The following is a 15,238-nucleotide window of genomic DNA, read 5'->3' on the forward strand; positions in this document are numbered from 1 at the left end:
ACTTTTCAAATGGAAATCTACGGGATGCTCCTCGACTCTCACCTCGTATAGCGGCTTCAGGAAGACGGGCCGGTGCTCATTCATGTCCAGCACACGGATGTAGGCCTGCAGTTTAGAGATGGAACACACAGGGTTTCACTTAATGGATGCTCAGCGTGATCAACATTAAATATGGAAAGCAGCAGCGGTTCAAGCTGCTTCGCTTCACACAGCACCTGAGCCGCTGCTGTGTGCAGGGTTTAATATCAGATTCTAAAGATTTTCAAACTCAAAAGGGACATAAATAAAGTTTTTGGACATTTAAAGTTGCTTGGTGAGTTGAACTTAAAATAGATAGGACTGAGCTTTGGTTACTTATGGTTACTTCTCACTTCTACAAAAACTGCATAGTAGTTCTGCAAAAAATGAGCTGAACATGGACAAAATATTATTTTTTTGTTACTTTTTTACTAAGCTGTTTACATGGCTAATGAACTTGAATGTGCCAATAATATTCCTGTTTGCATGCAGCGATGCATTCTCTGATTAATGTCTCATGTTATTTATCACGTAGAAATAAAGACATGTGGAACACGTGGAGCTGCTTGTGCCATTTTGCTTCTTTGCACACACAGCCTCCCTCTTATTCCTTCAGCCACCTTCTTAAATATGTCACTGTTGTTTCTCCTTCTGACCACACATTTTGGCTTTTCTTTGAGGCATGTTTCTCTACCTTAGCCTTGCAAACTGTGTACAAAGCACGGAGCTAATTGTAAGCATTAATTGTTGCTGTTACCTGTTCTAAAACCTAAATAATACTAGAATATCCCACATGTCTTAAAAAATGTTATTTATTGATTCAGGGAAGGTTTCAGTTTTAAACTGTCCTGCTCAAACCAGAATTATCTTATCCTGGGATCAAGAGTATTCTCATTTATAGATTTTTACACTTGAGCCACTCTGATTTGCTTTAAAATTTAAAAAAAAGATTTTCTGATTTCTTTCCTTATTTCGTATGACAGCTAAGGAAAGCTTTCCTTCTTAAGTCTTCAGCTTTTGCAAATATGAGGCACATTTACAAAAAAAAGTCTTCTGTTTTTCTGGTTTATGTCTCTGACCTGTGTGGTGGCGCTGTGGTGGCCATCGGTGACTCGCACCGTCATGTTGTAGTTGGAGCGTCGGGCCGCATCGAGCCGGCGGGCAATCGTGATGGTTCCTGTGTTTCTTTGGATGTCAAAGTCCTTTTCCTCATCACCACCTGAGAGAGAGAGAGAGAGAGAGAGAGAGAGAGAGAGAGAGACAGGTGAAGGAGAGACACAGAGAGACAGAAAGAGAGATTTATTCCACCAGGTGTAGATGCTACAGCTGTCAGGTGTAATATCTTGGATGGTATGTCAGACTCTGCAGGTCTGATTTTGACGGGTTGCAGCAATGATGCATCTTGGCATCGTCCTCCAGCTTGTGAAGAATATCGTTATTTCCCTGTGGGGGGCGCTGTAATTAATGATCCACTTTCTAGCTTTGAGAGGCCCAAACTCCTCCAGAACAAGTACCAGTCGGGGGAATATTTAAGGAAAAAGCATGTTTTTCTATATTTAACTGTCATCATCAGTCATTTAGCAAATTATGTATTGTCATGTTGCAGATGTTCTCTTTTAATTACAAACTTAAAGTCTTTAAGCCAAACAATGCAACTCGATTCTATAAACTGACCTTTGAAAATGTAAGTTTCTGATATACTGTTAGAATCATTGAATTAAAATAGAACAAAAACAAAGAGAAAAATAGATTTTTCTCTCCTTCATATGAATCCATCCATCATGGCAGAACATTTTGATAGCCTCCTATTTACAGACAGAGCTGAGAAAACCAACCGAGACACCCAAACCCTCCACCGCAGCAACATCTCTGTCTGTCTGATCACCTGTCTCACTACCTGTCTGAGTGTCTTTCTCATTTTGTACGAGTTTACATTTAAACTTGACTGTTTTTCCTTTTTGTTCTAGAGGTAGATGGTGTAGGGATAAACAAATCATTTGTAAATAAATTAGTAACTCTCAAATGTGTTATCCAGACATTAAGATTTAATGTCCCCCAGAATCTCAAATCACCAATTTGCCTCGATTCTCTCTGTCCTTTGACCTTCACAAGAAAAAGTCCTCAAAAAACCCTTTATAGGGGGGAAAAAAGAATAAACCTTGGAAAGGAGAGCGAAAGAGGAAGGATCTCAGGACGTGCAACAGATGTATTTTGTACAGAACAGATCAATATAGTATAATTACAACAGAAGGAATATGAGAGGGAGGGAAGATAGAGAGGGAGAGTTGAGAGAGAAACAGAGATGCAGAGACAACAATAATAGTACTAACGCTATAATGATATTTATGCAATAATGCATAGTCATGGCAGCAATGTGCCATAAAAAAGGCAGCAAAGCACCAATTAAAGAGAAGAAGATCATAATTCAGTGTAAACAATGCACTTTAGAGCACGCACTTGATAAGGATCCCTTCGCCTCAGGGCCCGATCAGACAGAGCTCATTTCAGCAGCCTCGGGCGGCTTCATGTAATTGTTCTCAATGAGAGGAAAGTTTATCACTCGCTGCTTTTGTGTTACTGAGCCCCTCACGTATTCCTGTTCTGTGAGCCTCATGTTTTATACAGGAGCATCCTGAACACAGTGAGTTGAAAATAAGAAGCTGAAAAGTGCCCAAAGTCAATGCCTTTTTGTTCCACCTTCTGAGGGTCTAATTTACCCACAAAGATTTCTTGCACCGTGTTCAACAGACGGTCAGAGCCACAGTAAATTCCCTCCAACTGTCCATTTTACATTTTGCTAAAAAAAAAAAGAAGCTAAAATTGTAAAGCTTGAAAGAGTTTACTTCACAGCAAACACGCCACATCCAATGGTAAGGTTAAGGACATGTGATTCGGCCAACAAAGAAACAGACCAGACTGCTTGAAGTCTTAAATCTGTTTTCTGAAAAGGAATTTTAACAGTTGAAAGGTAGCCTTGGCAATTTCCTGTTTCATATTGACGACATATAGTCTAATACTGACATATCTGCAAACCAATTTTGCCAGGATTTATAAATTAGCGTGTGAATGGTTTAAAGACATACAAACCCATACTGTTTTCCCCCCTTTAGCAGAACAATTAGCACTTACACAACCATGTGGAGACAGGTCTGGCTATACCTGGTGATAAACACCAAAATGAAAATTTGATATCCCTTTAAATCTCAAACCGGAGAAATGAAATCTGAGTTGTATTCTGGCTTCACCAAGCTTCTTTTTTCTAGTTGCTACCAATAAAATGTAATTATGCAGGAGCTCAAATGTGGCTGAAGAAAAGTGTACTTGTAGTTCTATTCACCCCTTATCTTTCCGGTTTTATCTGCATGATTGTTTTTCCTCTCTCCCCCACCACCTCTCAATTTTGAGACATACTGTTTTAAAATGTGCAGTAACTCTGACTCACTCTGCCCATCTGTTTCTCTTTCTTTCCACTCCTTTGCTTCCTCTATCCTCTCTTCCTTCTCTTCCTTTCCTCCTCTCTCCACTTTATCCTGCAGCCCCTTGTTTTTTCTTGCTTCAAGACTTTCTTCTCTCTCTCTTTCTCTCTCTCTCTCTCTCTCTCTCTCTCTCTCTCTCTCTCTCTCTCTCTCTCTCTCTCTCTCTCAGCAGGTCGTGTGTACGGACGTGAGAAAGGTAAGCCTCATGCCTGCTCGGCCAGATGGTGTTTATTAAGATGTCCACCTTGCAAAGGGCTAAACAAACACACGTTCACACTACTGTACCTTTACATGCGTTTCTCTTACTGTAAGTGTTGGTTGAGGCTGAATTCTGTTTCCATTTTAGTTCAAATCATATAGTATTTTAGCATGTATGTAAAAAGAGAAGTGAAATAAAGCACAAATCGACAGACAATTGGGTCAACCAGAGATCTGTCTCTGTCAGTTACGCCCTAATGACAGTCTGTTTAACTGTGCTATAAAACTATTAAAAAAACAATCCTAAAAGAAGCAGAAAACAGTCAGCAAAAATATGTATTTAAAAAAACATATATCTGTAGAATAACAAAGTTTTTTTACTTTGATATGATGGTAAGTGAGACTTTTCAAAGTTTAAAAAGAAAATGTTTACTATTTTTTTTTACGATTGTATTTATATAAAATTTAAATTTTTACTGTTATAAACAAAGTTAATTTTACATTCAGCAATATGATCTGTATGTTTTGTATTTTTAAATAGATTTCACTGTAATTTAACGTTCAAGACCATTAAGTAATAATAGGATTAGAATAACGCCTATAACGCCTATAACACCCCAGTACAATTCTTTACACATTTCTACTTCCTCTTTATGGCTAACATTTGTAATAAAATAATGCCCTTTGAGGCAAATCTGTGATTTGTGATTCTGGGCTATATAAATAAAAATAAATAAATAACTTGACTTGACTTTTTCTTGAATAAGAAAAAAATGTTAAATAATACTGTACATTTCTGGAAAATAACCCTTTTTAACAGTGTTCCTTTAACCTTTATCATTTCTTGACATTATACATGAATCCAAACACACACACTCTTGTTTTTCCCCCAATCAGCAGATAATTAGGTCACACAGAGGTCTCCAAGTTCAGTTACGCAGTAATAACCAACAGTAACACTGCAGACGAAGCAGCCACATCGACAGGTGTGTTTAACTGAATTAGATTTCCACATCTATGGACTGACTTCCTGAAAGACACAAAACTGTACCCAAAAAGCCTTTCATGGAAAAATAAAGAAAAGCTCGACTGAATGAGACACGGCATCGCTCATCGCTGGCTGTCGTTTCAGCACTCAGAAAGAGGAAGATGTACTGTGAAAGCAATTTTTCACTTTGCTGATCATTCCTGGAAAGATATGATATCTCTGCCATGGTCGGAGGTTCCATTCCCCCCGGGGCCAGCCATGCAAAAAATATGATTTACTCAAGGTAGTGGGAGCAAAAATTGCTGCAAAATGTCAATTTGACTGAAAAAAATAAAACAGATCTTCAATGCAGGACATTTTTATCTATTCATCCATTCTTCTATCCATCTTGAGGCTGTTTATCTGGGTCAGGGCCACGTAGGAAACAAGAGGCCCGACGACCATCAGTCATGAGGCCATCCGCAACAGTATATATGTATATAAAACCCACAAACAGTCAATAACACCCACTAAAATTTGGCTTTTGTCATAGGAAAGGTTACAATCTGCATTCATTCCCTAGACAAATGACTCAGCGCTATAGTCATGTATTAATCTCTCAGCTATTCAAACAATCTGGGCTGAATAATTCTTAATCCCTTTTCACTGTGGTGGATAAGTACATGAAATTATTGAGCATAATGCATTCTGAACAAGACAAGTTTCCATGCCGAATGTCTTCATCGTCAAAGGGCCGAACTTTGTAAACAGCAGACATTCCCTTCAGGGCAAGTTGGAATGACCACGAAACAGATGTCCTTTCCTACTGCAGCATCCTCCAGTAATTGCTCCAGGAAATAAGGAGGTTTATAATTTCTCAGCTTGTCTCTGTCTCTGCCTCGGGGTCTCCTCCAGGTACCTGTCCTGCCTCAACAGCTCTGCTCACCAGACAAAGAAGGGCCACATGTTGTCGTTCACTCGGTTAAATGTGAATCAGGTCAGCTTTCCTGCTGAGAGGACATAATTTCCTCTGATTTGATCAGCAGTTTTTGTATTCTTCAGGCCACTGCTCAGAGGTTGAGACAATAGGTGAGGGTCAGAAATGAAGATCAATCGATCTTTTTCCTCTGGCACTTTCTGTCTGGTCGACCCCGCTGTGCAGTAGAACAATTTCAATCAAAGTGCAGCAAAAAGTGAAACTTTATGGAACGGGTTCAAACTCTGAATCAGAAAATGTTGGAGTTATGGCAATATCTGATTATTACAGGTGTGTTTTTTGGATCTCACTCATCATCTAGTCTTTTTCTCTTTTCTTTGATTGTTCAGCTGTAACAAGCCTTAACTTGCAACACTTGCAGGGAAAAAACAGCACATTGCTTCACACCAAAGTGAGTTGAACATCTAGTCTGTGGCCCTCTCTGACTAATGGCTATAACTGTGTGCTGCTTGTGAATTTTATCTGGGATGGCCCCACAGACACCCAGTCTTTGTTGTTTGTAATACTGCAAATGCAAGAGCTGTCATCAGTGTGCCATAGGCTCAGTCCTGCCAGTTCAGATGTCATTATTATTACAGGAGCAAAGGAGGAAGTGATGTCGTATAACGAGCGGCAATGTCCATGCTAGGAGGAAGGAAAACCTAACCATGTAGTTTTTTTTCTATCATGTAGCTCTGACACCTAAAACTTACAAAACTGAAAACGAAACCTGATTAAACATCGACCACTGGTCAGATAAAAACCTTCTGAACATATAGTAAGTGGAGCAGGTTCCTTCTAACCCATATGTATGAGGTTGACAGCAACTGATAACAACCCTTTAATGAGCTTATAACATCCAAAATTGGCCTCAGACACCATTGATATTATGAGATATAATCAACGACCCCAGTAAGTGCTTTTAGCTGGACTTTATCCAGATGTAACAACACCCCTCCTCCACTCCCTCCACTGGCTACCAGTGGCTGCGCGGATACGCTTCAAGACTCTAGCTCTGGCGTACTCTGCTGCTAACGGTTCAGGTCCTACTTACACCCAGGACCTTGTCAAACTCTACACCCCTGCTCGTCCTCTCCGCTCTGCATCAGCTCCCAAATGGTGGAACGAGCTCCCTACTGATCAGGACCTCAGACAGCCTGTACATCTTCCGCCGCAGGCTGAAGACCTATCTCTTCCAACAATACCTCAATACCTCGGTTAAGTCATGGTCACCTAACAGATATATTTAAAAAAAAAAAAAAAAAAAAACATCTTTAACATATAGCACTCCTTTAGCAATGAGAGTTAGCTCTTAAAGTTATGTACTTACTTGATTCCTATGGTCTATGTCTAGTTCCATCAGGTTGAATGCACTTATTGTAAGTCGCTTTGGACAAAAGCGTCTGCTAAATGACATGTAATGTAATGTAATGTAATCTCCCTGTTTCTCTCTGCTCTGACAAGTATAAAAGTGGTTTTGATACCCCCATTCAACTCTTATAAAGAAAGCAAATACAGGGATTTCCTGACACAAACTATTCCATTAAGTAGTTTTTCATTCTCACAGTGTCCCCATCATCAGGAAACGCTGCTGGATTCAGACCCAGAGACGCCTGAACTTGTCCACTTGGAGCAGATGCTCAATCCTCCCCTGAAGGGGACAAAGCTCCTCCTCCAGCAGAGGGCCACGGCCTCGAACCTGCGGGTGCTGACCCTCATCCTGTCCACATCACACCCAGCTGGGACCCACTACAGCGCACAGATCACAGTCCAGTGAAGCCGAAAGAGACGCCGCATCCATCCACAAACAGCCGACAGAGACTCTCCGGCTCTTTGATATCCTGTCCCTGATTTTATGTTTCCACTTGGTACTAAACACAGCGTGTTGTTTTTGTGCAGATTCACAGGAGGCGTTTGAGATATTTTGACAGCGAGGGAAGTCTTCATTTGTCTCCCTGAGTTATCTCACAGCCAGAGAGGCTCGATAGGCATCTCAGTTCTGCTGCTGGAGAGGAGGAAGGTAAAAGCGGAGCGATAAATGCCCGATCATATCTGCATGGGAGAGGAGTCCTGTGACACAACAACATTCCCTCATCTACCAACAAGATGAGGGTCAGTGATACTGAACCGTGGAGCAGACTGGGCTGCAAGAGAGTGGAATCAAACTAAATTGAAATATAGTGGCCGGTCTCCAGTCTCATCATGTAGTCATGAAAATGGAAATGAAAAGGTGGGCTTAGTCTAATTTCTCACAATTAAAAATACAGAGAAGAGAAGAGAAGAGAAGAGAAGAGAAGAGAAGAGAAGAGAAGAGAAGAGAAGAGAAGAGAAGAGAAGAGAAGAGAAGAGGATCTGACAGTCAGTTGACGGGCCATCATCAGTAATTACCGCATTATTTGGGAGACCACACAGGGAGGTAAACGCTGCACAATTATCCAACACTAAAACAAACACTTCAGCTGTGATTGATTGAACACAGAGCTGTCAGACGTACTGCAAACATGGAATATATTAAAACACATTAACTCAAGTACAAATAGTATGGCAGTATTAATATTTCATGGGCCTTTATAGTTTTACTCTCCTATATTTCTGTGGGAAATATTGTTTGTGTTTATTTTCTACAGATTAACTTTAATGCAAAATAATATTACAATGCTCTACATTCAAAGAGTCAACTGTGCATGACCTGGACTGACCTCACGCCACCGAAACCAACAATAACATTATAGTAGGGGTTTCTTTTTAAATAGGTTATACAGTTTGAATGCAGGACTTTGTCTTTGTCTCTTTGACTTTGACTTTGACTTTGTGCATTTGTCTATTTTTCCATTGCCGCATGTCCTTTATTATTAGTAATAATAATGCATTAAATTTATATAGCGCTTTTCTAGACACTCAAAGACGCTTCACTAAATAAAAGCTAAAACAACATGTAATGTACTGCAAGACAAATATACTGCATAGGTAGGAGCTATAAAATTAAAACGACAAGAAGACAAAAAACAAGGTGGGATTAATTACTTTGTCATTAACCAGCATGGTGGTAGCTTCCAGAAATATAGGTGCCCAAATAGAGCTGAGTATGTGAACTACATGCTCAACCTTAAACACATTCAAAAGATGCATGAGATGTGCATAAAGCAAAAATATTGGACAGCTAGATTAAATATATATAAAAAAGGTATCAAGTATATGTATCAGACTTCTATTGGTGTTGTCAGGGATATATATATATAAATATGACATAAATAATAGATGCATAAAGTACAACGAAAAGTTTGTGGATAAAGTTCTATCAATTTTTTTCTTACAGAGAGCTACTTTTTGTGCTTTAATGATTCTGAAATCTACATTTTATGCAACATGTGTGAAGTAAGTTTGATTAAGTCTAGCCACTCTTTTTTGCTTTGTGATATAACACCACAGAGATTGGTGGAAATATTTTTAGACATGAAGAAATGTATGATTTGTGCATTGTACATGGTTATGCTTTGGTACTCTGAAAGGCCTCAGAGTCCTTCACTATCAGCATGAAATATGTGTGGAGATCCTGGATGTCTGGAGGTTAAGATAAGATGAGTGCTTTGATGATGTTTCCATTGTTTTGCCTCCTCTAAAGTGGCTTTGATGTGATTGTACGTCATTCTGTGCAACGTGGGACTTATTGCGTAAAGCTGAGTGAATGTAATGTTACATTTTGTGTATCTTCATCTGTTCACAAGTGCTAAGTGTCTCCGATCAGATTTCTTGCAATAAATGCAGCCGAGCCTCATCGAGTTTGTAGTACAAGTTTTTTCATCGCACACAAATGTCAAAAGACGCAACCTCCGACGTCAGCAGCTCTGAGACAACCGAATGTCCCCTCAGGGATGCAGAGAGTATCTGCTGTGTTCTGCCGGGTTCTGGCACAGATCGGGCTTGGCACAGCAAACTGAACAGGAGGAACCTCGGCCTTTCTCTGCACATGCCGCCCTGCCTGGCAGGAAATGGCCTGGCAAACCAAGATGTGTTTTCCTGGGAGGCTCAGAGGGAAAAACGAGACACCGACACGTCCGGCGTCACGGGGATGATTTCCACTTCAACTGAAAAATATTGTCATGCCTTTTTATTTTTCATAAAGCCCTCTGAGACATTTCTCCTCGTCCTGCAGCTGAGAGGAGCCAGAGAGGAGGGTGAGAAGGGAGGAGGAGGAAGAGCAGAAATGGCCAGTCGTCCCTCCTGTGGCGATCTGGCAGGTGATGAGAGGAGCAGCACTGCTGATTTATCCTCACAGAGAGAAAACGTCCTGCTGATACCGCTGACACCGAGACCTTTTTTTCCTCTCCTCCTCCCTTTTTCCTCTATTCATCCATCACTCCAGGAACACTTAAGCTTCTGTGGTGGAGAGGTTGTATTATTTATCTATGTTTTGTTTGCATTTATTTAAGTTTAGTCGATCTACAAATCCTCAAAAAGTTTATCAGAAATTTGTGCACAGATTGAGTTTTTAACTGTTGTGTCACATATGACGGAGAAATCTGCAAATATCAAGGAATTTATTTTGAATTGTACATCTTTAAAAACTGAACACGGAAGTATATACAAAAGTCATTGTGTAAAACAAATCGTATATTGTTAAACGTTTTTAATTTTGCTAAAATATTCAACAGGAATCATAGTTTTTTTTTACTGCCTATAGTTTTGTTTTTGCATGTTCGTGTGTGTGTGTGTGTGTGTGTGTGTGTGCATGACTTGAAGGTGAAGGTATACTTGGATATCCAAGGTGAACAAGGTCAGTCACACCCTACTCCTGCTAAGCCTTACATTCCCCCTCTAAGGCACGTCAAAAACTCACCGTCTGTGATGTTCTTTCAGTGGCTGTAGAATGTCTTTTCTATGGATTAAATGATCACCTCAGTTACTTTTCAAACACAAACCATTCAGCTCTAGCAGCACTTCAAAGCTCTTTGCAACTCTTTAGAGGTTTACAAACCAAAGTCATTCACATTTTTCTGCCATCGCTGGTCAATGTTTGTTCTGTGATGTCTTTTTTAAATGCTTTTCAGCTTCGGGGACAGGACACAAGAGCGAACACAAATACTGTGAGAGAGAGAAAGTGATTAACCGCCAGACCACCAGGAGGATTTGACTTTTTTTAAATACATTTTTAGACTTTAACTTTCTCATGTTCCTCGTTGATTAATCTGTTGAGTATTTTCTCGATTAAGATTCGTCTTGTCTATGAAATGTTGGACATTTTAAAAAAAGTACATCAATGTTAATTGATTTTTAAAAGTCAATTAAAAATGATGTTTCGATAAATGCAGAATGTGAAAAAGTGCAAACCAATTGAGCTAATAAAGGTACATGAAGCTTCAAGGTCGAATAAAGCTTCTGCTTCAAAAAAATACTGTCAATTTAAAGCTTTCATTCCACATTAAGACGTGAAACAAACAGATATGTCAGATTATCATACAGCATTCAACATTGTTTTTACTGTTTGAGATTCGACAGGAGCTCATTTAATTACACCACCTCACTGTGCCCTCTACTTCTGCAACTGTAGAATGGTTTTTCAAAATTGGAAAACCTACTGCTGATAATCTGGTAATCATATACTGTAGTGGGTGGAAACAAGCATTTACTCACATTTTCTTTTACCGATTTGGGTAAAAATTGGAGTGAAAATTTGCGAGACATTTCAGTGGAAACCTGAATACTTACAGAGTACAGAGCCTGAAGTCTGACTTTTTTTGTCCTGACCTGTTTCTGCCGGGCAGCACAGGGACACCACAGCAAATGAAGACAACAGAAATGGAGATGGTCTAAACATAACCACTAAAGTCATTCATTCTCAACTTTTTTGGAACAAACAGTGGCTTCTGATAATCTACTTCTCTCCTCGGGGTGTTTTGATATTTCCTGCAGAGACCAGAAATGTTCACTGTCTTTCTGTCAGTTTTCAGTATGGAAACCTGCTTCTATACCACAGGAGCAAATAAAAATTATATACAAAGCAACCATATCTTGGGATTCAATCAGGGATGCTGTTCTCACATTTGTTCGCCTGGAAACTCTTGCTGTGCCCGTTCTGTTGCAGTCTTTATCACTTCCTGCACCTCCATGTGTAATATCACCCCACAGCTCAAAGTGACACGATTTCTGGCAAGCTGATGCAAACTATATTGGAAAACATCTCAAGTTTAACAGGCTGATTTAGGACAGAATGGTTGTCGATTTAAGAGCTAATAACAGCATTTACACGCTAAATAAGTTTGGAAAGACTGAAGTTCACACATCGATTTTACGTTAAAGTAGAAATGTTCTTTCTTTAACTCACACCCGTATTGTTTGTCCCTGCTCCGCTCCGCCCTGATATCATTCACTGTTGCAGGACTTCGCTGACCTTTAGAAAATAACTTGTCTCCTGTTTATATAGAGGCTCACATGGATGGATGATGGCTGTAACCTGTTTGTATTCTCCAGCGAGAGCCGGAGCTCCACAAGTCAGCACTTCGGCGTAAGTGGCAATATGGTGAATGTCAGATATAATTTCCTAATGTGTTGTTGCTTTGTGGCTCGGCTGCAGGAGTTTAACGTCACACTCTGAGTGATCTATGGGGAGTCATTACACAGTGATCACTGAACCCTGATTCAGGAGCTTTTTCCTGTTTTCTTTTATTCCCTTTTTTTGGTCAAATTTAGCAACGTGCGGAAATAAAAATAGTTTTTCTTTTCATCCTTTTTCTTCTTTAACCCTCATTTGTGTGACGCTTGTTTTTCATCAGAGCTTCAAGTTTATTCTGTTTTCTCCCTCACCTGCACAGCGAACAGATTCTGATCAATACCACAGTGTGTGTGTCTGTGTGCGTGTTTCCTCTCACCTATGATATCAAACCACTTCTGCCGGTTCGTCTCCGTCATGATGATGCCCACCATGAGAGTAACGGGCTCCGTCTCCATGACTGCAAAGGTGTAGTGAGGCTCGTCGAACGTGATTGGCTCGGAGGACGGCGGCGGGCGGGTGATCCACTCGATGTCGAGTCTCGCCGTGGACGAGCGTGACGGGCTGCCCTGGTCTGTGGCTTTAATCTGGAAATTAACATAGAAATTAAATTAACATTTTAATGAGTGCTGGGACTAAAAATAGAGAGAAGACAATATCGGAGATATTAGGGTCTGAACCGGCTCCTCCTACCTCAATGTTTAAAACAAACACTTGTTGATAAGGGTGCCCAAGAGATCAAATTTAAATTAATTTAATGCCTGTGTGATGTCATCACAAATTAGAGCGAGGTCAAAGTGGATAGACAGTGAAAATGTCGCTGATGGCTGCACAACTAGGCATTTATTTTTGATTTTTTTTTCTTGTTTTCTTTATTACATTTTACAGATTTCCATCCAAAAACTACAGATGTTTCAAAAGGACATCTATTTAAACTGGTTTTAACCTATTTTATGTTACTATACACGTTCCAAAATTCCAAAAGTTCCAAAAAGTTTTCTGCTGCTGGTTTCAGAAGAATGACAGAGAAAACTGGGTGAAAAGCACAACACAGGGTTCCTCAAAGTAAATAGAAAAACACTGATATATGTGATAATATTTGTGAAATAATTTATTTATAATAATATTTTTCTTGTCGATTACAGTGGTGGTTAGTGGTGAAAAGTGGCTTTAAATCCAGCTTTTACCACTGTAAAAGTCACTCTGGTTCGTAGATTCGAGTCCCAAGAGCAAACACACACTGGCGATAAAGTAAGGTCTCATTTTTTTCCCCTTTATTTTTGGTCACAGGTAAAATTATGCAAATCTGGTCTCAGAATAACATCATTCTCGCATGAAATCAGTTAGAGTGAGCCATCAACACTATAAAAGTTTACATTTTATTCTTCTCTAAGCCTGCCCTGCACAGAAAAAGGACGTATCGACACAGATTCTATTGGCCAGTTGCTAATAACAACAGCTGTTCACAACGTTCATTCTACACATTACATTACATTACATTACATGTCATTTAGCTGATGATTTGTCCAAAGTGACTTACAATAAGTGCATTCAACCTGATGGTACTAGACTTAGACCACAGGAATCAAGTAAGTACATAACTTTAAGAGCCCACTGTCATCGCTACAGAAGTGCTATATGTTATAGAAGAAAAGAAGAGAAGAAGAGCATTTAAAAAAAAAATAATATATATATATATATTAGGTGATGTGTGAGTGTTTGTGTGTTGTCCTCACAGGCTGGTAGCTAAGAGTTACCAAGACTAAACATGACAGCTGAGAACCCAAACTGTGTCCTCCAAAATCTTTGAGAAAAAGATTTAAAAATCACCAGCAAAGTAGAAAGTCACATTTACTCAACACAGCATTATAATTATGAAAATATAACACCAGTTTGTGAAAATCCTTTGTACATGCCATTATTTTCCACTAGTCAACAATATGAAAAGAACCAAACCAGAAGTAAATATACTCTGGTTACAAGTATTTCCAAATAGTTTTATAGTGTCTCCCTCTGTGCCTTTAGAGCTCCACTGTTATCCAAAAACTATTAAAAACACATTATACGCCCTGTTCAGACGTGGCATTAACACTCGTCCTCATAGGTCTGATCATGAGTGGACAGCTCTAAGTGCATCAGTTCACACGTGGCCTTAGTGTCTCCATTTGCACCTTGAGTGACCACTTGTGATCAGATCTCACTTCCCCTCTCTATATGCAAATAAACTGGGAGTAAACACATTGCTAATACACCAGTTGTTGAAACATAAAATTGCAGGAATGTTTGAAGTAATGTCCCACATATTCACCAAATAGATTACATTTTATGAACCTAAACATATAATATTATTATGAACCTCGGGGACCTCCAGGCCGCACACAGAGCTTCAGACAGCTGGGTTGAGAAAAGGTGGACAGGCTGGTCTCAGATGTTTCCAAAATCAAACACCCAATTACAAGATTCACTCTCAGTGACATGAGAACCACAGCAGCAGTGACAGGGACACAGTAGTGAACTGAAGCTGTTTTTACCACGCAAAGAGCACCTGACGTGCTCTTTCAGCAGGATGTTAGCTGGATAGTCAGTTTTTAATGTGGCCCAGGACACATATTTACATTCACACTGCTAAAAGAATGTGTCAATATGCAGCCCAGACCACCTCTAAATGTTTTCTGAGCGATCGGATCTCAATATGTCTTGACACATACACACCTGTACTTTAGAGCTGTCTGCTTGTGATTGGATCACCCAGGACGCATGTTAATGCAGGTCTGAACAGAGCTACTGCTGCACTGATTGACATGTTCCTTCATTACCATGAACACACACGCTGTAGTTATTTGTGACTCATTCCAACACTCACCCTCCTGCTGCTACAAATACTCACTAGAGCTCCAAATGTGGATTAATCCGCTGCTGAAAATAGTGCCCAACACATGCACTGTTTGTTCCTATTTGCTTGGTAAAAACTTCTGTGAGCAGCTGATTTAGGGAACTACAGAGACCTTTTTTTAACTACATTACATGATATAATCATGTACATCTTCACTCTGCACCAGTGAGCTCAGGCCTGAGTGCTTCAAACAGGATAGGGGAGTCATAAAGTAAAGAGTGAC

General features: G+C 39.8%; 1 protein-coding gene across 1 annotated transcript in view; it reads right to left on the minus strand.

Annotated features, from left to right (window-relative positions):
• Window positions 1–15,238, minus strand: part of fat2 (FAT atypical cadherin 2) — a 125,838-nt gene that overhangs the window by 75,553 nt on the left and 35,047 nt on the right. The window contains exons 6-8 of the mRNA XM_059345583.1: window positions 12,502–12,709; window positions 1,098–1,237; window positions 43–105 (exon numbers count right to left, since the gene is read on the minus strand). Of these exons, the coding sequence (XP_059201566.1) occupies window positions 43–105; window positions 1,098–1,237; window positions 12,502–12,709 (411 nt within the window). The remainder of the gene's footprint in view (window positions 1–42; window positions 106–1,097; window positions 1,238–12,501; window positions 12,710–15,238) is intronic.

The sequence above is a fragment of the Centropristis striata genome, chromosome 12 (genome assembly GCF_030273125.1).
Source record: "Centropristis striata isolate RG_2023a ecotype Rhode Island chromosome 12, C.striata_1.0, whole genome shotgun sequence".
Taxonomy (NCBI): Eukaryota; Metazoa; Chordata; class Actinopteri; order Perciformes; family Serranidae; genus Centropristis; species Centropristis striata.